The 22,598-nt window shown below is 53.8% G+C and overlaps 1 protein-coding gene across 1 annotated transcript; it reads right to left on the reverse strand.

The window, feature by feature from the left end:
* Positions 1–6,888: 6,888 nt before the first annotated feature.
* On the reverse strand, positions 6,889–20,306 carry NT5C1A (5'-nucleotidase, cytosolic IA). The gene is made up of 6 exons (XM_040974430.1): positions 20,110–20,306; positions 12,905–13,072; positions 12,518–12,647; positions 10,827–10,949; positions 8,629–8,813; positions 6,889–7,586 (listed from the first exon to the last, which is right to left on the reverse strand). Exons 1-6 carry the CDS (start codon positions 20,233–20,235, stop codon positions 7,221–7,223), a joined length of 1,098 nt encoding a protein of 365 aa, XP_040830364.1. The 5' UTR covers positions 20,236–20,306; the 3' UTR covers positions 6,889–7,220.
* Between the last annotated feature and the right edge of the window lie 2,292 nt (positions 20,307–22,598).

Raw genomic sequence — 22,598 nt, forward strand, 5'->3', positions numbered from 1 at the left:
AATCAGGTGCACATGGAGGATATGACAATGCATTGGAACCTGCAGAGGATACCTGGCACCACAACAGAAGACAGAACAAATCAATCAACTACTCCAACCATATGTTGGCAGTGAAAAATTGGGCAAACATAGACTCTAAGGTGGACTATGTTAGCCAGTGGATTCTGCAGCGATTTCATCGTGCTTGGAATGGTGAGACTGGCAGCAATTCAGAACTGTTGACTTATCAAATCCACTTGAGCAAGACCCTCAGAGCATGCCCCACATCAGAGACCTGGGATGGGTGGGAGACTGGGTGGGACTTCTCCATTTATCTCCCGCTTTACCCCAGATACAGGAAAAAAAATGTGGAAGTTAAATTCCAGACTTATCCAATTTTCTGTAGCCCTTGAACTTTTGTGCCCTAATTAACTATGTAAAGATTGTCAAAAATATAGAAGTTAAAAAAAAAAAGGCGGCAGGGGCGGCGGGTGTGTGTGTGTGTGGCAGAAATATTTGGAAGTAGAAGCCAGGAGTCAAGGATAAGATGCTGGGAGAGGATATCCCTATATCTATAAAACCATTTCATGGATAAGTTGTGCTCCTAACTTAGCCAAATAACGTGTGTGCGCAGTGTGAACACATGAGGGTGTAGCAAAGTCATCGGCAGGGTCTCCTGGAGCTCCCCAACTGGGCATCTGGTGTCACCACCCTAACACTCCCGATTAGGTGAGTCTCAGAGACCCAATACCTGCCTGGATCAGCAGGTGTGGGCTGGGCTCCTAGGCTGGACGAAGCCTAGCTGATGTGTGCTTTGAGTGGCCTGTACAGTGTTTCGCAAATTCCAAATCATGGCTGGCATTTGCAAATGCAGATTTCTAGTTCCTCTTGCAACATGGAGTGGCAATGTCGGGCATAGAAGCCCCCAGAATGTCTGCCAGCCTCCCCTGCCTCATCTTCATCTGGTCATAGCCTGGTTCTGGGGTCAGGGTTTGTGAGCCCTGCCCCAGGCACCTGCTCTGGGGAGACCTCAGCGGGTTCTTTCCTGGTAGCAGCTACAGGTCTGGCCTCACAGCCACTTATCCCCCAGTTCTATGACTGACTGCCCATGCACAGGCCAGGAGTGAGGGCTCCGTGAACCCAGTCTGCAGGGCTCTGGCTTGCCTTACTGTGCAAAAATGCATGAGCAACAATTTCCCAGATGTGGTTCCCTCTCACAAACTGCATCTCAAAAGCCTCTAGGGAATGGTGTATCAGGGAGCTACTTCCCAATCAAGGCCAAAGAGAAGTCCCTTCTGGGCCAGACTAGAAAACTCAGGCAGAGAAAGGAATAGAAATCTATGTTGTGATGGACCAGGGTGGAAGGCAACTCCGTGAGGCACAGCTGGGATCCAGCTGGGCCGTGTGTATGCTGCTGGCAGGGTGGAGTGCGAATGGGCTCCCTTGACTTTTACAGGGTGTAATCTGCTGACCTGGACATATTGTTTCTGCCCTGTTAAGGAGAATGAAGAAACACATGGACATGATAAGACATGATAACACAAAGGTTATCCTGGGATAGATTCTGGCATCCCTGCTTTCCAAGGCTGCTGTAGCTGGTAAAGGCAGGAACTAGAGGGTTGGGAGCCCAGAGATTATTGGCCCAAGGCTGGAGACTGGAGAAGACTTGGAGCTCAGAGCCCTCCAAGCTGCCCATGTGCAGGTGACCGGAAGACAAGAGGAAGAGCCAGAATTAGTCCCAGGCGGCAGGGTGGCCGAGGAGTTTCAAATCCCAGAAATGCCTCTCTGTCCACATTCCCAGTGAGGAATAAACACACATCCCCATAGCCATAGTCATCAGCAGGAGTGTCAGAGCCATTGCGCATGACTGCATAGCCATACACACGCACATGCACTATTTTTGGCATGTCGCACGCACACTTGCATGTGATTCAGACACAGTCACAGCGGCTATCGGCAAGAGCCAGCAGGTCACTACAAAGATGTGTTGGCAAACATTTGCAGAGCACCCGAGGTCCTTTACAGCTGAAGAGAGCTGCTTGGCAGAGGGAAAGTCCAGCACAGCACACAGCAACCAGCAAGGAGAAGCCAGCCAACACCAGCAGCAAGGTTGGCCTGCAGTGCCACCAGCTGGTGGGAGGAGGTTTTGTACTTCACTTCAAGCCTGGGTACCCTGTCTTCTCTCCCTTGTGTTGTGCCCATAGAAGGTGAGATCCTGGCATCACAGCCTTGGAGAATGACCATTTAGGGATTTATTGCCTACAAATCAATGGAGAGCAAAAACAGGTCTCATTTTCCACACCAGCTCCAACCCACTGGTAGTGGCCACTTGGAACGCTGGATTAAGGATTCCAAGGTCAGGCATGGGTGTGGCAGAGAATATCATAGTGGAGCAGCACTGGGCCTGTGGGTGGGACAGCTTCTACACTTGCCACTCTTGCACTGGTTCTGGAACCTTCTGATCCATAATTTCATTGCGAGAGTAGGTATGTTCATAGCTCACACTCTTACCCCATAAGAAAAGTGCATTTCAGCCTTATTGGGGTTTGATGTTTCACTTGATTGGTAACTTCGGATGCTGTAACCCTCTTCTGCAGAGCTTGCTGCTTCCACAGAGAGCAGATGAACGAACTGTTAGGCAATGTTGAGCACTTTTAGTCCAAGCCTTGTATTTAAGTACTACCCATCCACCAACTAGCATTCATGATGGCCCAAGAGGGCCCCGGAGGCCAGCGATGAGTCAGGAGTACCAACTCATGTGGGGCAGATGCTGGACAGCCAGACAGCCAGCTGGACTCATTCCTGGCTAAGGAACCCTAGCAGCACACCTTGGCAGGGAACACGTAAGTCAAACCCCCAAGTCACAATGGGTTTCTTAGAAACAAAATGTGGCAGCTTCAAACCTTAGCTGTCAGTCAGTGGTCAGATGGGCATAGAGCCCCCACATCCTAACCCCAGCAGAGGGGCCAACCTCTGCCCTCAGATGCCAAGGAGGATGTGACCTGCTACATCCCACCTAGGACTGGGCTGCCCCAGGGTCAGCAAGCGTGTCCTGGAAGGGACTAGGTAAGGACAATTTTTAGTTCTGCAGACTCAGCAGCCACAGATGCCTCACTCTGTTCCAATAAGGGTTTCTTTACAAAAGCAGTAGTTGGGTCAGATTTGACCCAGGTGTCTACGGGTTGCTTCAACCAGCATTAACCCAAAACAGGAGTCTTCAGATGAGTTCTGTTGAGCTTGGGTTTGTTGGAATCTGCAAATATCTGGCTGTTATTATTTGCCACTTCAATGCACTCTAGTGTCCTAACATGCAGGCAGTCACCACGAGTGTCAGGTGCATGTCGTTGGCAAAGGCCTCAGAATGAAGCTTCTCTTGATTTTGGTATGCATGTGGCAGTCGGTGAGGGGACTCCAGGAAGTCCACAGAAAATGGAATTAAAAGACAAACGTTGGAAATTCATAATCTGCATTTTTCATAATCTGCATTGTTCTATGAAGTTTTTTGGTTGAGAGCCTGTTCCTGGCGTCAGCCAGACTTGGGTTTGAGACCAAGCGCTGCCACTTATGTGCTGTGTGGCTGAGTCAGTTTATGTCCTCGGGCAGCACGGCTGGGACGCCATAAACCCGAGTGGGCTCTGACCACAGTGCTGGTACGGCCTCCCTGAGAGGCAGGGTCGTGGGAAGAAGACGGAGTGTTCACAGTGGAAGGTGCCAGGCCTGCTGGGGCCACAGCGGGCCGCTCAGAGATCTCCAGCGGCGCTACTTACCTGCTGTTACGGAGGTATTTCAAGGTTTTAATTGTGAGTTTGACAGTTCTGGTGCACACCAACTGAGTATGATCACAATGCCAAATGGACTTTGGATTGAAACTGCTTGCTGGGGTCCATGTTTTGTTTGTTTGTTTGTTTGTTTCTGGAATATTCTGCTATATCCCTGCTGCTTTGACTGGACCCTTGGGTGGCGGAGGGGGCTGCTGTGCAGTCACAGGATGTCAGCTCTCCAAGGGCACAAGCCTGTGCCCAGGGCAGAGGTCTGCAGCTCTTCCTTCGGTCATGGTGCCTTCAACACGAGGTGCTGTGCAGATTTTCAGAAGCGCTGGCTGCTTGGCCCCACTGCAGGGCCTGGGGCTTTGGATCTCATCTGGCTTTGTCATTTCCTGGTGACATCGCAAATGGTGGTGCTCCTTGTCCCCACCTCCTCCCTGCCTGAGACCATCAGATGGCCTGTCTGGCTACAGCCTGTGCCTGCCTACAGGACCTCGGGCCTTTTATTCCAGCGGCGATGGAGAGCTTTCTCCCAGGCCAGAGATGTGCATCTGCGGTTTCAGTAATAGAATTGGGAGCTTCTGTGTCTGCACCGTCCAGAGCTGTCCAGGACTGCTAGCAGTGGCTCCATTGAGAGCCTGGGCTGGCTGTCTGTGCCCCTTATCTTTCTGTACCAGCGTGATCACCTCCCGCTGGTGTTCAGTGCTTGGCCCTCAGGGCAGGACCTCATCGGTCCCTGAATCCCTGGAGTTTGTCACAGTTTAGTGACATCTGGTACTGCTGTCTCAGTGGCGGGTCCCCTCTACCTGACTCCCCTTGCCATGCCCGAGCCAGGCAGCCTAATGCCATTGTGTCTGGCCCTGGGCTAGGGCCAACCCTACCAGCTTCTTAGGCCACCATCTCTGTGGGGGCTGAAGACTTCTTCAAGGGAACAGTTCTGATCCTGCAGGCAGATGGCCGTCACATGGCCGGGCCCCGGCTGAAGGTACAGGGAGGGGACTCTGTGGCCCTCCTGCCTCCTTGTCACTTCCTGGAGGCTGTTCTTAGGCTAGGCTTGGCGCCCTGGTTTATAGGGGATTGCAGACCAGGCCTGTACCTTGAGGCCTGCTGTGCTGGTCAGAGCGATTCTGGCTGTGAGATGAACGTGACCTTGAGCCAGCCTAGCTCCATCACGTGTCCTTCTGAGTGGGATGATGCCAGTGTCTCCTGATAAGGCCGCTGGGGACTTTATCAGCTTCACCTTCTTCCCTGGGCCCTGCAGCTTGCAGCCTGCAGCCCTGACAGCACAAGGCCAGCCCAGCACTTCCCTTCCTGCCTAATCCTTTGCTCATTTTAAGAAGCGCCTCTGTGTTCTTTTCTCCTTCCTGGGTGATCTTTCTGCCACATACTACCCAGAATCGGTGCCTGTTCAGATTCTGAGCTGAATCTACTGGTGTCACCCGGCCCCAGCCCCTTGGCACTTTGGGCTCCTGCTCTCCAGGTTCCTTTTACTAGGCGCTCGGGCACCACTCGCATTCCTTGTAGGAGCTGGGGGATCTGCCTCCACACAGGCACCTGCTTGCTCCTCTTTGGTCTTCCTAGGGGGAAGGAGGCATGGGAGGGAGGAGGTATGTGTGTGTGGCTGCTGCCTTGGCTGCCTGACACAGGAGGCTGGTGGGACCAGTGGGGATCTCTCCACTGGGGCAGGGTGCAGGAGTCAAGGGTGCAGCCCCAGTGTCGGGCTAGCAGGCCAGCTCCAGCAGGCTTCCCACTCACAGCCCAAGGCTGCAGAATGTTGCTAGTATACCTTTTACCTCCTCACCCTGCAAGAGGTCAATGTCTTTGTACCCTTTGTCTCAGACCAGATCCCGACTGGTGATATCACACCTCACAGTTGCCTGGATAACAACTAATTGAGTTGCTGTGTTTCCTCTCCATGCATTGCAACAGCAGACACAGACACTCCACCTCTTTGCCCACTGCACAGCAAGAGGCAATAACTGGAGTAATGAAGGCTGAGGCAGTGGCTTGATGAACAAGGACAACTGAACTTGGGTTAAAAATAAGGGAAACCGTGAGTCGCCCCGTCGCTAATGCTCCTCCCTAGAAAAAGCCTGCAGTGCCCCCTGATGGCCAGAGGAGAAATTGATGCTTCTTGCCCCTTTCCTTCTAGCCATCAGGCCCTGACAGCTCAGGTGACAGTCTCACAGGTCATCTCTAGTACTTTCCAAACACATCAAATTATAAATAGGGTTGCTATGGAGCACTCGCCAATTTGAGAAAGGTCACTGGGCTGAGGGGCCGGTGGGGGACTGAAATCAAGCTTCTACCCCGGGGGTCAAGCCTGGTAATGGGTCTGGGTCAGACAAGAGGACGGGCTGCCTTGGTGTAATTCACTCACCCTAAGAGATGCTCTTCAAAGATGTTGTTCATTGCAGCTGCTGCTCCAGGAACAGAGAGCTTCCTTCAAAGAAGGCAAGTTGGGGGGTCGATGTTGGCTTGGCAGGTGCTTGTGACCCACATGTCTGGCCTTGATCCACGACCCCATCCTGACTTCAAGGCCATGATGGTGTGAGTGAGGGAGTTCCCTGCTGCCCATGTGGCTGACCTGGACTAAGGCTCCCAGCTTCTGCTATTTCAGACTTCTGGGAAATGAACCAGCAGATGGAAGTTTCCTGCCCCCTCTCTTTCTCTCTGCCTCTCAACTGAACCAATTCTTTTTTTAATCTCTTAGAAGATACTCTTAGAAAACAAAGCTTCTTTGGCTAAAGGAAAATTTGAAAATCACCTAAAAGATGCAGAAACTGAGGCCCACAAAGGGAGAGGCATGATAAAGTTCACGGAGTTCAGACTGGGGCAGAACTTTGAGCCAGATCCTCTCAGAAAAGTTGTTGCTCAACCCTGAACTGGTTTTGTTTCTTGACGTTCTTTTTTAAAATATTTAGTTTTATTTGAAAGGCAGAGCTACAGAGAGAGGAGAGAGAGAGATCTTCCATTTGCTGGTTCACTCTTCAAATGGCTATAACAGCTAGAGCTGGGCTGGGTCCAAAGCTGGGAGCCAGGAGCTACTTCCAGGTCTCCCACATGAGAACAGGAGCTTAAGGATCTGGGCTGTCCTCCACTGCTTTTTCCAGGCCACCAACAGGGAGCTGGATCAGAAGTGGAGCAACCAGGGCTTGATCTGGCACACATATGGGATGCCAGCATAACTTGCTGCGCCATGGCATCAGCCTCTGAACTGGATTTCATTCCAACCACACTGGCTTCTGTGATCCTCAGCCCCACCAGCTTCTCCCTGAGATCCAGCCATTTTGTCCAGGATCACAGCCCAGTGTTTGCCCAAAAGGAGGGATGGTGAGAATACTGGCCCAGACCTCTGACTTTCTACAAGTCCCCTCACTCATGGGGATGAAGCAGACATGCAGAAGGAGCTAACAGGGTCCACAGGATGTGGGGTCCGTCATGTTGCAATGGGGAGCCCAGAGCAAGGCAGCTTGGCTACTGCTCAGGTGGGGCCTGCTTTGTGGGTGAAGTTCGTCGGGGCGCTTGTGCCACGCCATAAGGCACGTGGGCAGCCACGGTGCCCATCTCCTGAGCCCCAGCCACGTGGAACAGCTGGTCATCAAAGAAGATGTGTGGGCGGATCTTCTCTAGGAGGGGGCCCTTGGGTGCACCAGCCAGGAACAGGGCCTCGTCCGTTTCCAGGCCCCAGCTACGCAGTGTCTTGAGAGCCCGGGCTCCGGAGCTGGCTGCACTGCGGGCCGTTACCAAGTAAGTGCGGATCGGGCACTCCAGCCGTAGGCCCTTGGCATAGAACTTCTTCTGCAGCCGGCCTAGCGCCTCCAGGAAGCCCTTTAGGGGGCCCTGTGAGCAGGCAAAGGAGCAGGATGAGCTCATGGTCCTCCCAGATGCCACCTTTTCCCTGAAGCCCAAGTGTGAACCTGTCGCAAGACCCCCAAGTCTCCCAGGTGGGGGTTTCATGGACCCCTGGTGCATGCAGGGTAGGCATGGGGGTGTCTGCTTTGGACCAGGGCTTCCCTGCAGCATCGTGATGGAGACTCTGTCAGGATAGCCATTGTAAGGGCTGGCACTACAATGCAGCAAGTAAAGCTACCACTCGCGATGTGGTATCCTAATGGGTACTGGTTCCTGTCCCAGCTCCCTGCCAACAGCCTGGGGAAAGCAGCAGAAAAATGACTCAAATGTTCTGGCCCCTATGATCTTGGCTCCTGGCTTTGGCCTGGCTCAGCCCTGGCTGTTGCAGCCATCTAGGGAGGAACCAGCAGATAGAAGAGTCTCTCTTTTTCTCTACTGCTTTGCCTTTCAAATAAATAACACAAAGGCCCCAGCAGGAGCTTCCTGGCAGGGCCAGAGATTCCAGGGACTTCCCACCGAGCTCTAGAACACTCTGCTCTCAAAGGGACACTGAGTGGAGGGCACAGGGGTTCCCTGAGCTCCCAAACAAAGGATGGCAGAAGGTGGCACAAGGCAGATGATGTGCCTGGGACCCCTCCCTTCCCCAGCTGGATCTTCCTGCTTGGGGGATGCATACTTCCTCAGGGGGTAGGGATGGGGGAGCTCAGGGTGAGGCCCTCAGAGCAGAAAGAGACCTCAAAAGGGGGTCTTCAATGGGGCAATGAAGACCTTAGCATGGGATTCAGAGCAGCAGAGGAGGCCAGAGAGAGAAAAGAGGCTTCCAAAGGCAGGATGCGACTTGGGTGAAGGAACTGGGTTCTGAGAAGGGTGGATGCCCCCAGGGGACAGTCAAGGTCCATCAAGAGGGATGAGGGCTCAAGCTTTGGTCAGGGCACCCAGCTGGAATGTGAGGCTGGGCTGGGCTGAAGGTTCAGGTTCCTGCCCTGTCCCTGACCCTCAGGGTGCTGGTGGGAATGGGTGGACATAGCACCTGTGCCAGTGGCTTGTTCTCGTGAGCCTTCTCATGTTCGAAGAATCTGTCCAGCCCATGGGCCTTCACGATGCGCTCTGACTCGTCTGAGAAGAGCACGGCGTCCCCATCGAAGGCCACGCGCAGCTGACTCTGGGACACGGCCACATCCTTGCTGGGGCTGAAGATGGTGGCGGCTGCGATCCCTGGGCAGAGAGGGGCAGTGTCACCTGCCTGCAGTCCAAGCAGGGGAGGGTTGCTCCAGAACTCTTGCTCTAGAGGCTCACCTACGACTCAGGGAGAAGAAATGTCAACCACATCAACACTGGCAGGTGCACAGATACTGGCTGCCAAGGAAATGGTAATGAGGCTATGCAGCAGGCTCTGACAGCCTTCGCCTTAGCATCCTTCCAGCCGCTACTTTGTGGAGGGTCTTGGGGGGGGGTGCCAAAGGGTTGGGAGGACACTTAGCCTTAGGGTCTCAGTTACTGCATCCCTGTTGGTCCTGGCCATTCCCTCGCCTCCTCCAGGCTAAGGTAAAATGCAGATCTTCCTAGCTCTGTCTGGGACTGACATCTCAGGCTGCTATGTGGGGTGGAGTGGGTGTGGGCCTGTTTGGTCTATAGCTATAGGTACACTTCCTTGGGCACCTGGTTATGAGACAGTGTGCTCTGGGCAGCAGCACAGGCCTGTGTACACAGAACTTCTGTAACCGTGGGCTCCTCCAGCAGCCATGGACACCTGCTGGGGACCAGGGTCCAGGCTCAAGCTGTGCCAGACAGCATGGTGACTTGAAGCCCTGGGCAGCTGTGCAGCCCGCTCCGCAGCCCTCACCTCTTCACAGATCATTTTCTGCCCACCTTTTGGGGATCCAGGATCTCACAAGCAGGGCTTTCTGAGGGCCATGGGAGGAGGGAGCTGAGTCAGCCTTGCAACCACGTCATTAGCTGGAAGATGCTACTGGCAGGCTCAGGCTCTGGGCTTCAGACCAGGTACTGTCTTGGCTCTGCCATGTCAGAGTCAAGGTGACCCAAAGGTGCTACCACCCTGAGAAGGGCCTCCCTTCCTCCCTCCCAAGCCCTGCTGCCTAGCCTAAGGTCAAGTTACAGACCCACATGCTGCTGCCAAGACACTCACCCAAGAGCATGATACCTGTCTGGGAAAAATGGCCTCTTGGGGGGTACACTTGTGGTTAAGATATTGCTTGAGATCCTTGCAGTCTATCCTGGTGTGCGTGAGTTTTAGTCATAGCTCCACTTCCAATTCCAGCTGCATGTGTGTGCAAACCCTGGGAGGCAGCTGTTGATCTAAGCCCTCCATGTGAAAAACCCAGGCTGTGTTTTGTAGCTCTTGGCTTTGTCCTGGCTTTGCAGGCATCTGGGAAGTGAACCAGCAGATGGAAGATCTCTCTCGCTCTTTCCCTTTCTCTCTGCTTTTCAAATTAGTTGCGTAAATTACAAATGGTAATAGTAAGTAAGAGCAAGCCTCGTGGAGCTGCCAAGCAGCTGGTGAGAGAGTAGGGCTGCTGGGGAGAGAGGCCAGGCTTCCAGTCAGGAGACAGCAGGCAAGGCATGGGAGGAAGTGACTGTGCTATTGACTGGTAAAGGAAGTTGCCCACTGGCATCAGGCTGTGTGTGGGTGTGAAGGGGAGGGGGCTCAGTCCCTTTTCCTCTGGGCTTGTCCTGATCCTGGAGCAACAGGTGGACTGAGATCATGGGGACCACCCGGCCTGCACCTGAGACTTGGGAGGTCTTCATCAGCGCTTGCAGCTGGGTCAGCTAACCTCCTCTCAGCTCTGGCCAGCCCAGCTGTTGGCAACACTGGCCATTTCCGTTTCCATGCTGACTCTCCCCACTGGTCCAGAGAGGGGCAGAGGCTGCCTGTGGTCCCACAGAAGTCAGAATTCCCTCCTGCTGACCTGAAGGCCTCTTAGAAGCTGGCACCTTCATGGGTGGCAAGGAAGGTTTCCATGGAGACAGAGGCTGGGAGCTGCTGGTGAGCAACCAAGTGGGGCTAGAGTTGGGGAGTGGACTTGCTAGGGTCTTAGCTTTAGAGTTCATGAATCAGACAGTAGGAATTTTGGATGACCACACCTTCCAGTTTCCATGGCGACCCCTGGCACACACACACCCCCCGCCTTCACCCCCTAGCCTTTCACTTTCAGCTCCTCCTTTGCCAGAACCCCCTCCCAAGCTCTCTCCCAGAGGGAGTCCACTTACCCTCATCAATGGCCTCCCGCACCTTTTCTGCATCGGCTGACAGGTAGAGGTTGGTGTGGTAGGCCTTGAGGTAGCAGATGGGGCTGTTCCCACCCGTCATACAGAACCTCTCGATGAACAGGTCTGGGGAGGAGGTTGAGAGACCCGGATGAGGCCAGAGTAAAGCCTCAGGGCCTCAGAAGGGGTGCTCCGTGGCCAGGGGCTGCCATCGTGGTTCCTCCTCCGAGCCCCACCAGCCTTTATCCAGGAAGTCTAAATGATCACCTCTTGATGCAGTGGCCTGGTTCACGGCACCCTCTTGCAGGGGAACACTCCTGAGGTGCAACCCTGCCTTTCAGTGGCAACGGATTGGACAGATGCAGACCCCAACCCAATGAGAAGCCCTCTCAGGCACCTGGTCCCATGGCTGTGCAGGCTATGAAATATTTGCTGGTTGATAAACAGGTGCTGCTCGGAGCCCACTGAGTTTCCCCACAGTGCTCCAACCCTTTCCCTAGGCTCCCTTTGCTCCCCACTGTGCACAGCAGAAGGTGTGGCCAGGGTGTGCAGCGCCCTGCCTAGGACATAGGCAGTGTCTGTCCTGGTCAGCAGGTACCCATGTCACAGAAGCAGTTAAGTATTTTGAAGTGCCATTTGAAATGAACCTTTGTAAAACGTCAGCCAGATTCTCCCAGCTGCTTAAAACAAGGGCCATAAATGTGCGTTCATTTCGCTCTCTCTCCAAACTGGATCTTTCCGCTTTTCCTGGATATGATTTTCTATTCAAGAAAAGCAGAGAAATCCAGTTTAGCGAGAGAGAGAGAGAGAGAGAGATGGGGGTGGGGGAGGGAAGGCATACACTTGCTAGCAGAGCACATTAAGGGCTCACGTGGCCCACGGGGAATAACAGGGGGAGATTCGTACTTCTTGGATCCAGGACCTTGTAGGCCCAGTCTGGCTTCTGCCCCATGGTGCTGAGACACCTCCGTAACCTAATGAGAAATGATTCTTTGCCATATAGACTGGCTCCAGAGAGTCCATGTCTTTCCATACTGAACTTGGTCTTAGATAGATAGCCCTTTTGCTCTAACAACTGCATCTGGTTCTCCCAGCAGCCCCCTCCCAGTTAGACACCTAGGCAAAAGGGCAGAAGTGTCCACCCCAATCACGGAGAACAGGATTCATGTCACGTGCCCTGGAGCTGGCTTGTTTGTGCTGGCTTGCAAGAGCCCACATTCAGGACTGGTACTGTAGCACAGCCAGTAAAGCTACTGTTTTTGGTGCTGCCTTCCTGTATGGGCACTGATTCAAGTCCTGGCTGCTCTACTTCCGATCCAGCTCCCTGCTTACAGCCTGGAAAGGCAGCACAGGGTAACCCATGGGAGACCCAGAAAGAAGCTTCTGGCTCCTGGCTTTGGACTAGCCCAGCTCCAGTTATTTGAGGAAGATGGACGATGTCTCTCTTTCCCTCTAACTCTGCCTTTCAAAAACAAAATAAGTCTAAAACAATGTTGAGAGTTGGTTAAGGAGTTTAAAATCGACTCGGTGGGGAGATGCACCCTGTGAAAACTGGGACTCCTACAAATCTGGTAGGTCTGTATGAAGAGCCAGATTACAACCCAACACGGGGCATGGGGTTCCCTCTGCAGGGTTGGGAGCTCTTCCTGGGGCCATGTGGTAGGGAGTCCTGGCATGGAAGCCCTGGCACTCACCGTAGTGGTTGATGCTGTTGATGAGGCGGACGCCCACTTGAGCGTGGTTGTTGGTCATGAGCACGATGTCGAAGAGGTCCTCACTGTCTGGGTACAGCTCGCGCAGCCGCCTGTTCACAGCCTCCAGAGCCTGGGAGGCCGAGGACACCTTCTGGAATCCATGCCCGACCCTTGGGGGCCAGGGCCTCAGTGATGCAGGGAGCAGAGGCCCTGCTGCGTGCAAGCAGTTTACTAAAGGTAGCCCTTCTGCCCGCCTGGGAAGATTCTTCCTCCAGCTGAGCCAGGCTGCATGCATCCAGAGAGGCCCCCTTCCTCCTCCACCCACACCACGGGAGCTCTTCTCACACTGGCCCCAACAGAGGCCGTGGTGTGCAAGCTGGCCCTCACCTTCACGAAGGGGAAGGCAGGCCCAGGGCCGAAGGGCTCGTTCTCGTGCTCCAGCTGGTAGCGCACGTAGGCCTCCACGCCCTGCTCTGTGTATATCCGCTGCTCCTCGTCCATGCGGAACAGGGCTCGGGAGGACACGGCGATGGTGACCGCATTCTGGGGCCTGGGCTGCATGCGCACACGCAGGAGAGAGACCATGTCACTCAGACCCACCCCTTCCCGGGCAAGCCCCTCTGCAGGCCTGCAGAAGAAGACACCCGGGTCCAGTCTCTGCCCCTAAAGAGGGTCCATTTGGGGCAGGGGCAGACTGAGGTCAGGGCAGGGAGGGAAAGGATGGCTCCCCACCTAGGAGCATGATGGGAAGGGGGCCAGGCCCTCGGGGACGAGGACAGCAATCTGCGTGGCCATCTGGACATGACAAGAAAACAAACACTTGCCATGGTCTCCAGATGGCTCCCATTAGCAGATGGGGGTTATACACCCTCGGGGCGAGACAGTGCCCAGAAACGCTACTCCAGCTCAGACCTGCCTGCTGAGCTGCGTGCCTCTGACCCGCAGACGCCGCCACTTCACCTACTCCCTTCCTGCTCCTTCCCCTCAGAACTCCAACTGTTACCTGGAAATCAACTTCAGCCCCCTCTCCATCAGCTGAGACCCCAGCACTGGTCCGCCTCCACCTCCTCTGCTTGGTATCTCTGCCTCGCTCACCTGCTCCAATCTGTGGTCCACGCTGCTGTCGGGAGTTTTCTAAAGTTCAGATTTGATCACAACCCACCTCTTCTGTGGATGTTAAACTCAGACCAGAATAAAGAGGGCAGCTGGAGAGACCCCAACCTCTCCTTCCACCTGCCCCTTCTGACGCTTCTTTCTCTGAGCCTTTGCACATGCTGTTCCCCTAGTGCTCTCTGCTGGACTCTGCTCAGCTAATTGCTATTCAATCTGACTCTCCAACCACATGCCATCTCTGAAGTCTTCCCCACCTTACTGTCCATCCAGGAGCTCATCCGTGGGTCTGCTTCAATTATAATAGCTTATTCTGCTCACATTGTCTGGGAATTAGCAGGAGCCATGAATATCATGGTTGTTATTGTATTATCAGTACTTTAGTACATGTAGGTAAACCTTCAGTGTTGTCAGATTTTTTTTTTAAATCATGTTACCAATGTACCAATGAACCAATGTTTTAGTGATGTTACCAATGAACCAATAATCAATGAGAGACAGACTGCCTATGGTAACACTGTCAAAAGTTAGCCTTTTAACACTTAATTTTTAAAACTGGCCACAAGGAGACTCGAACACCCCTGCTGATAAACATTTTTCTACATTCACTGATAAGACTTTACAAGCTCCGGTGTAGATACAATAACTAAGGGATTGGTGGGCCTGGCGTGGTGGTGCAAGTGGTTAAGGTCCTCGCCTTGCAGGCCCGGGATCCCATGTGGGCGCTGGTTCTATCCCGGCAGCCCCGCTTCCCTTCCAGCTCCCTGCCTGTGGCCTGGGAAAGCAGTTGAGGACGGCCCAAGGCTTTGGGACCCTGCACCCACGTGGGAGACTTGAAAGAGGCTCCTGGCTTCGGATCGGCATAGCATCGGTAGTTGCACTCAGTTGGGGAGTGAATCATCGGACGGAAGATCTTCTCTCTGTCTCTCCTCTCTGTATATCTGCCTTTCCAATAAAAAAAATAATAAAAATAAATCTTAAAAAAAAACTAAAGGATTGGTATCCTGGAACACTAATAACCCACAGCAAAAGTTACGTAGCTGTCAATAGTCTTTTCTGAGGGATTCCCCTGAAAAACTGTGGGTTTCCCTATGATTCCACTGAACACAGAAGTGCAACAAACACCCGAATGTAACGCTGCCCCTGGAGAAAACGGAATCCCCAGAGGATCTACATCAAAGAACGGAAAAGCCTGATATGCTTTTATTACCCTTTGTTAATCCGCAATGCGTCGGGAGAGCAGAGAAATCTTCCACCTTCTTAGAGTGTGTGAGGGAGATGTTAAGTATAATCTATCAAGATTGTAACAGTTAACTTATAGATGGCAGACTCGAAACTGCATTAGACATTAGCAAAAACTATAAAGACATACAGTGGGATCCAAGAGTGATCCTGACTGCCTCTTAACAGGAGGTCATACGCACAGAGCAGGAGGGGATCCCAGAGTGGAACAGGAGGACAGGAGGAGGTTTGTATCCTAGTCCCGGAGACCCCTGGTAACCTCCCAAATGCTCTCACTGCAGAAGCAGTGGATACCTCATCAAGGGCAATCAGTATGGGCACCAAGGACCATACCCAACTGTCAAGGAGATCACAGGGAATTGGAGTGCCCTCATAGATCTAGAACTCCGAGGTCAACCATTCCCTATCGGATCTCCCACGTGGGATGGAAGAAGCCCAGAACCCTCCTCACACAGCCAGGAGCCCCAGGCGGTCCTCAGAAACAGAATAGTAAACTTCCTTCGGGACTAGGGAGAGGAGCTTTCTCTGGTCCTTACTTAGTTCCAACTTTGGCGCCCCATCCTCTTGCAATGACCATCAGGGTCGCTCCGGAGCCCCCAAAATTAGATCAGACAGAGAGAAACCAATAAGGAAAGCTTAGAACAGACAAGAAAACGTCAGCTTAGACTCCCATATACCTTACTAGGTAGGACACAGAGATCAGTTACTCCTCTTTAAGGTATTGAAGATTTCTCTGTGTACCCCTCCTAAAACTGTTCTGCTCCTCAACTGTTAACACATGGCTTGTTAGAGTTATAAGCCTGTTTGGATTATCCTAAAATTCACAAAATTCAGTAAAATCTCACTTGAAACTGTCACATTTATCTTGACAATAAGGTACTGGACAGTGTGCATGGTCCATGCCTGCAATGAAGGAATTATGACTGTTAACGAGTTGTACTACTTGTAACAGTATGGAGGGAATCAATATGGGGGGAGGGGCTGGGGGAATCCCAGAGCCTATGGAACTGTGTCATAAAATGAAATAATAATAATAATAAAATATTTATTTATTTACTTGAAAGAGTTATGGGGGATGGGGAAGACACACAAAGGGAGATCTTTCATCCATCAGTTCACTCCCCAAATGGCTGCAACAGAGGGAGCTGGGCTAGTCCAAAGCCAGGAGCCAGGAGCTTCTTCTGGGTCTCCACCTTGGGTGCAGGGGCCCAAGCACTTGGGTCATCCTCTCTTGCTTTCTCAGACACATTAGCAGGGAAATGGCTCAAACAGGCACCCATATGGGATGCCAGCACCACAGGCTGCAGCTTTACCCTCTTCAGGGGGTGTTGGCCCTGCCCCCTGAATGTTTAAGTCACTGAGTTCAATGAGAAACAGTATTTGGTATGAACCAGAAACCCCTGGGCAGTGCCTGCATCTGGCTTATCTGTTCATAGCGCTTGCTATAGAGTAAGCAGTCAGAGACTTTTTTGGGTTGATACAGATGAGACAAACGTTTGCTGGCTCTGTGTGCCGAGTGCCTGTGCCCTTCCTGGGAGCGGTCCAGGCAGAGCTGGCTCCTGCCCTGCAGAGCTCTTGGTGCCCCCAACAAGAGGGGTAAACAGAGGCCTCAGGTGTCAGAAGGCATGAGCCAGTGGCAGAGCAGAGGTGGAAGCTGGCAGGGAGGGGCTTGGAAGAAATTCTTCTTGAAGAGAGAGGAGGTTGAGGCAGGCCTGAGCAGGTGTACACAGAGCATTTGCAAAGGTGTGTGTGTGTGTGTGTGAGAGAGAGAGAGAGAGAGAGAGAGAGAGAGAGAGAGAGAGAATGAGAGAGAGAGAGACTGAGCCCAGAAGAGCAGGCAAGGCAGGTGCTAGCTGGCAAAGGGGACTTCTCTCAGAGCCTCGGAACACCTCCCCCAAGGCAGTAGTCTGAACATTTGTATTCCCTTGAAAACATACATGTGCTGAAATCTTAACCCCTCAAGGTGATGTATTAAGAGGTAGGGACTTTGGGAGATGACTGGGTCCTGAGGGTGGGGACTCACGATGGGACTAACATCCTTATGAAAGAGACCCCACAGGAGTACCTGTAGCCGGGCCACGTGCTGCCCTGGGGGAGGGACTCGCGCGGCAGACCCTCAAGACCCCCGGCTCTCTGTACATCTGATTTTCCAATATAAATAAATCTTAAAGAGAGAGAGGGAGATCCCAGAGAGCTGCCTTGTCCATTCCATGGTGTGAAGACACACATAGCCACAGGGCACTGTTAGAAACTGGGAAGCAGGGTCAGTGCTGTGGTATAGGTCCAGCCTCCTTCTGTGATGCCTGTGTCCCCTACGGGCACTGATTCATGTCGAAACTGTTCTACTTCCGATCCCGTTCCCTGCTAACATGCCTGGGAATGTACCAAAAGATGGCCCAAGTGCTTGAGAAACCTAGGAAGACGCTCCAGGCTCCTGGCTTTGGACTGGCCCAGCTCTTGCTATTGTGGTCATTTAGGGAGTGAACCAGTAGATGGAAGGGGTGTGTGTGTGTGTGTGTGTGTGTGTGTGTGTGTGTTTCTCTCTCCTTTCTCAGATGCAGCATGAAGGAAATGACATCCGGAGGCTTAAAGGGCACAGGCTTCCTGGGTGGGGTGGAATGTGGATCTTAGCCTGCCAAAGCTGAAACAGCAGGGTATGACGGGCGGAGGTGGAGGGAGCTGGTCAGAGCTGGAGTGGAGCTGAGCCTCTGGGTTCTGGTGGTCAAGGGAAGCCACCCACCAGGCTGACCACTCTGGAGGTGGGGAAAGGAGATGGAAGGAGATGGAAGAATACTGTTGGGGCTAGGAAGGGGCAGCCCAGGCCCCAGCCAGCAGTCCAGGAGCACCCACGGAGGCCAGCTTGATTTTTGCCTATTGAGCTCAAGATACAAATATAGCCCACAAGCTGTTCTTTCCAGAAAGCCTTGGAGAGCTGGACAGGATGGCTGTGGCCAGAGGAAGTTCTCTGAGCCCAGGAGATAAAGGCCTCCATGAGACTTTCACCCTGTGAAATACTTCCCTCAGGCCACCAGGAACAGGAGCCAGCCCAGGCCAAGACCTGATGGGGCCCTTGAGGCCCCCAAAACCCTCAAAATAGCCTGTGGGAAGAGAGGTCAGTACAAGAAGGGCCGGGAGTTGGGAAGCCTCCTAGCTCTTTTCTTCCCAGAGAGCAGCGAGGGTCAGCGGCTGAGTGAGGGGGTCGTGACTGATGGAGCACTGGTTCTGACCACTTGCTTCCTCAACGCCTGGGGGAGGAAATGGATTTGGAGCCATGGGAGCATCTGCCACCTGCCATTCATCGGGGCCTGATCTCTCCCATCAGGCCAGGTTCCTCTACCGGCTACAGGGGCCATTGTGTCTCACTGATGTGTCTTTCCGACCCCTCTGCCCCAGAACGCTCTTTCAAAGATGAAAATGGGACGAAGGTAATCCCCTGCTGAAAAATCCTACAGTGGCCCCATTATAGTTCTCATGCTTTTGGAAAGCATTTTATTCAAATGAATGGTTGGGCAGAACTCCAAACCAGACATTGCTACAGATAATTGGTATGAATGTATCTTACAAGTTCAAGCGTTTCACATTTAGAGCATTATGTTGATTACAGAGGCAGCTCAGAAAAGCCACCCAGTTGTCTGGCTGACAAGTTTGAAAGCAGGGGGTTAGAGCACCCCTTGGCTTCAGCACCCCTCCAATCCATCCCTGCATTTCCCCACAGGCTTGAGAAAGTCCTGATTCCCCGTGGTAGCTGGCTGCAAACAATAAAAAGCTTTTTGTTTCATGTAGTTTTGAACCACAGGCTTGGCAATGCCAGGATGCTCACCCATGGAGCATCCCAGACGGAGCTTCAGCCTGAAGTTTGCTAATAAATAAGTAAACAATCAACTTGGCAGCTTATTTAACCACAGCTTAGTTGGCTCATGGTCTCCAAGATGCTAACACTTCCATCTAACATCTTCAGGACGTTGAGTCTTCGTGCACATTTTTAATCATTTGAGACACAGAAAGAAGAGGAGATCTGACCCTGTGTGTGTTCACTTCTGGAAACGTGGGGCTCCACAGAAGCCGATCTTGAGGACTGCTAAACAGGGCACTCAAGGTCCTCCACAAGCTCCCCTCGCCCAAACTCCCCCTTCCTCTCCAACACCCTTGCATACTCCCTGGCTGACACAGCTCTTAGTCCCAAGACGACTCTATGCATTCTTCGGTCTTGTTCGTCTCTCTCTGCCCAGGAAACTCTATCATGAGGTCAGCTCAAATGCCCCTTTCACAAAGCCAGCCCCAACTGGAAGTCTCCCAGCTATGTGCCTGCCTACTCATCCCTGTAGGGTCTTTAACCACCATCTCTAGACCCTCCCGGGTGCACCAGACAGACACTCAGCATCCTCAATGTCCTAGTCCTCCCACTGCTGCCAGAGGCCTGCAGATGCCCAGGGAGGGACTGTTGTTGACAGGGGCAAGGTTTTGAGAGGGAAACAGGCTAGAGCTATGTGGAGGATGTGAGTGGACCAGCACCTGTCTTCAGTCCCCTCTTCAAGCTCTGAGATCTGGCAGGTGGGAGTGAGCAAGGCCCGGGGGGCGTTCAGGGCACTATGAACTTGCTATGTGGAGGAAAGGCACCCCCCCCCCGCACCACCCGTGTGAGGCCTCAGAGAGCAGACACCCTTGCCAGAGTCAGGAGGGTGTTAACGCTCCCTGCCAAAGAGGCCCCAAGCTGGGGCGCAGAGTCAGCGTTGGGAACCCAGAAGCAGGGGGGACTGGGAGCCCAGGTAGGGCACAGAACCCTCAGGACGCGGCGAGCGCGGTGCCCGCTGCCCGCCGACCCGGGCGCTAGAGGCAGCAGTTTGGAGCCCCATGCCTCCGCTGGCCCGGAGCGGAGCGCACAGCTAGGAGAGAGGTTTCCAGACTTGGGTTACCCGAGCCCTGAGCGCATAGGTCGTGCTAGTGCCCAGCTTGGCCAACAAGTGCTGCCCGCGCGGGGAGGGGTTGGGGCCCTGATGCCAGCATGGGGGAGGGGGATCCTAGCATAGAACCCAAGCCTGGGGCCGGAGAGGGGGTGGGGAACAGGGTTCCCAAAATAAACCCAAGCCCGCGACAAATGCAGAGCGCATTCCGGACCCTAGGAGCTGCGAGCCACAGGATCCTACCCTGAGGGTGTGGGGGTGTGCTGGCGACCCCTCCTCCGGAATGACCCTCACCCCTCGCCCCAGCACACACACCCCAAACCCGTGCCCTGTCCTCACCGATTTGGGTTTCTTCTTGGGTGCGACGTTGTCGTAGAAAGTCTTGGCTTCCTCCCAACGTGGCGCTGCCGCTGTCTCTGCCCCAGGCCCGGGCTCTCGGGGTTCCCGTGGCTCCTCGGCGTCCATTCTCGGGCTCTGAGCCCGCCCGGCTCCGGCAGGCGCGGCAGAGACGCGGAGCTCGCCCGGCCGGGGTAGGAGGCGAGCTGCGCCCCGGGCGTGAGCCGATGCGGGCGGCGGGGAGGGTGGCCGGGCGCCGGGCGCCGGGGGCGGGGCGGGTGCCGGGGACGCAGTCCGTGGCGCGGTGCGCGCAGTGGGCACCGCCGAGCTGTCCTTCCCCTGCCGACTCATGCCCTAAGCTAGTGGGGCTGGGGTGACTCCCTGGCTTCCTGGAGGAGGGGGCCTGAGGATCCGCGAGGGCCGGGACGACGATCAAGGGCGCCGAGAGATACGGGGCCTGATAACTTTTCTCTTCCCGGGGCTGTCATTCCCAAGACAGAAAACGAAAAGCTGTGGTTCTCTTCCTGAATCACCCCCACTCCCCAGCCCGTCCAACCTAAGCCAGTCGCCTCTGTTTCTCCTCGTGGCGGGGATCCTGAGACCTCGCGGTGTGTGTCCCCTTATCTGAGAGCCTAAATCATCCCGTTCCGAGTGGGGAGCACGCCAGAAGGGTCCAGCCGGGCAACGCTTCCACGCCAAGGGGAGAGACCCAGCTCCTCTCCTCCCGGCCAGCGACCCAGAGCTGGAAAGACGCTCAGGGACTCAGACCCCAGATTCCTGCTGGCCCTCCAGCAGCCAGCAGAGGACGCGCGCTCCCAGGTTCCTCCGCCGGGCTGCGCAGGGAGCGAAGCAGGCTTGCAAGGTGGGCTTCGGGATGAAGATTTTGGAAGCACCACCCAGTGTATTCCAGACACTGCCCCGCCGGGCGCAGGGCCCTGTGCTGCTTCCAGAGCGCCGACACCTGCACTACCCTTCAGCAGGCACAGACCAGGGGGCAGACGAGTGTCATCGCAGCACAGTGCACAGCTGGGTGGCAGCGCCAGAGGAAACAGCAGCTTAGCCAGGCAAGCCTGAGGTGGGGTGGGAAGATCTGCCTGGCCTGTAAGGTGTTCTGGGAGGAACCAAGCAGACCTTGTGTGGAAGGAAGGGGGAATCCTGATGATAAATACGTTAGGATTGGGGGTACTGTAGACTGCTTTCCGGGAGAGCCCTCAAACTTCTCCCTTCCAGCATGTTCTTTGGCAGTTGACTGGGACTATCCTATCCAGAGGTGGACTCCAGGCTCTGTTTTCTGTTGAAAAAAAAAATTAATTGACAAGCAGAATGGTGGAGAGGGGAGGGGAGGGGAACAGGAGAGGGAGAGAAAGAAAGGGAGACAGGGAGAGAAAGAGAGAGAGAGAAGAGAATTGTTTAATCATTGGTTTACTCTTCAGATGCCCACAAGAGCCAGGGTTAGGCTGGGCCAAGCTGAAGTCAGGGAGCAGCAACTACATGTGGTCTTCCTTGTGGGTCCTGAGGCATTCATTGTCTGCTGTCTCCCACGATGTGTGTTAGTAAGAAGCTGGACCAGAAGCAGAGGGGCCAAGACTAGAAGCAGCCTCTGATACAAGATGCCTGTGTCCCAAGCAGTAGCTGACCCTGCTGTGCCACTGTGACATCCTTTAAATCTGTTTTGATGACAGGATGCCATAAAAGTGATTCTGTGGCACTTCCAAACTTGAAATGCAGAGTTACAAAAAGTGGGGAGAGACATACAGACACAGAGAAGCAGAGAGAGAAGTTTTTCATCTGCTGATTCACTTCCCAAATGGCTTCAATGGCCAGAGCTCATCTGGTCTGCAGCCAGGAGCTAGGAGCTTCTTCCTGTCTTCCCACATGGGTGCAGGAGCCCATGCACTTGGGTCATGTTCTACTGCTTTCCCACATGCACCAAAGGGAGCTAGATTGGAAGTGGAGCAGTTGGGACTCAAACTGGTAACGGAAATGGTATGCTGGTGCTGCAGGAGACATCTTTATTTACTATACCATAGTAATGTCCCCTTAAAGAATTATTTATTTATCTGTAAGGCAGAATTAGAGAGAGAAAAATGAGATCTTCCAACTACTGGTTTATGCCACCAAATGGGTGCAACAGCCAGGACTGGGTCAGGCTGGAACCCAGAACTCCATTTGGATATCCCATGTGAATTGCAGGGACCAAGGACTTGGGTCATCCTCGGTTGCTTTTCCAGGCACATTCATCACAGAAAGCTAGATTGGAAGTGAAGCAGCCTGGGTTCAAACCCATACTGTGCTGCACCACAACACCAGCCCCAAATCTGAGTCTTAACAGGCCTTGCAGATTTTTGCCCTTTGGAAGCTAGCTACTAGTATGGGCCAGCCTGTTGGGAAGACCACACAAGCGGATCAAGTGGCTCCAGGGCCAACGTTGCGACTAAGGTTCCAATGCCATGGTCAGCACAAGTTGGCAGGCCCAGGAGTGAGGCCACTGC

Source organism: Ochotona curzoniae, unplaced genomic scaffold (genome assembly GCF_017591425.1).
Source record: "Ochotona curzoniae isolate NIBS_2020 unplaced genomic scaffold, NIBS_Ocur_1.0 contig_2404, whole genome shotgun sequence".
Taxonomy (NCBI): domain Eukaryota; kingdom Metazoa; phylum Chordata; class Mammalia; order Lagomorpha; family Ochotonidae; genus Ochotona; species Ochotona curzoniae.

Excerpts from the sequence above, each read along its gene's own strand:
- NT5C1A (XM_040974430.1), bottom strand. The coding sequence starts at position 20,235 with ATGGACGCCGAGGAGCCACGGGAACCCCGAGAGCCCGGGCCTGGGGCA. Across the intron at positions 12,648-12,904 it reads CTGCCTTCCCCTTCGTGAAG|GCTCTGGAGGCTGTGAACAG; the intron begins GTGAGGGCCAGC and ends TCGGCCTCCCAG. Across the intron at positions 10,950-12,517 it reads CAACAGCATCAACCACTACG|ACCTGTTCATCGAGAGGTTC; the intron begins GTGAGTGCCAGG and ends CCTCCTCCCCAG.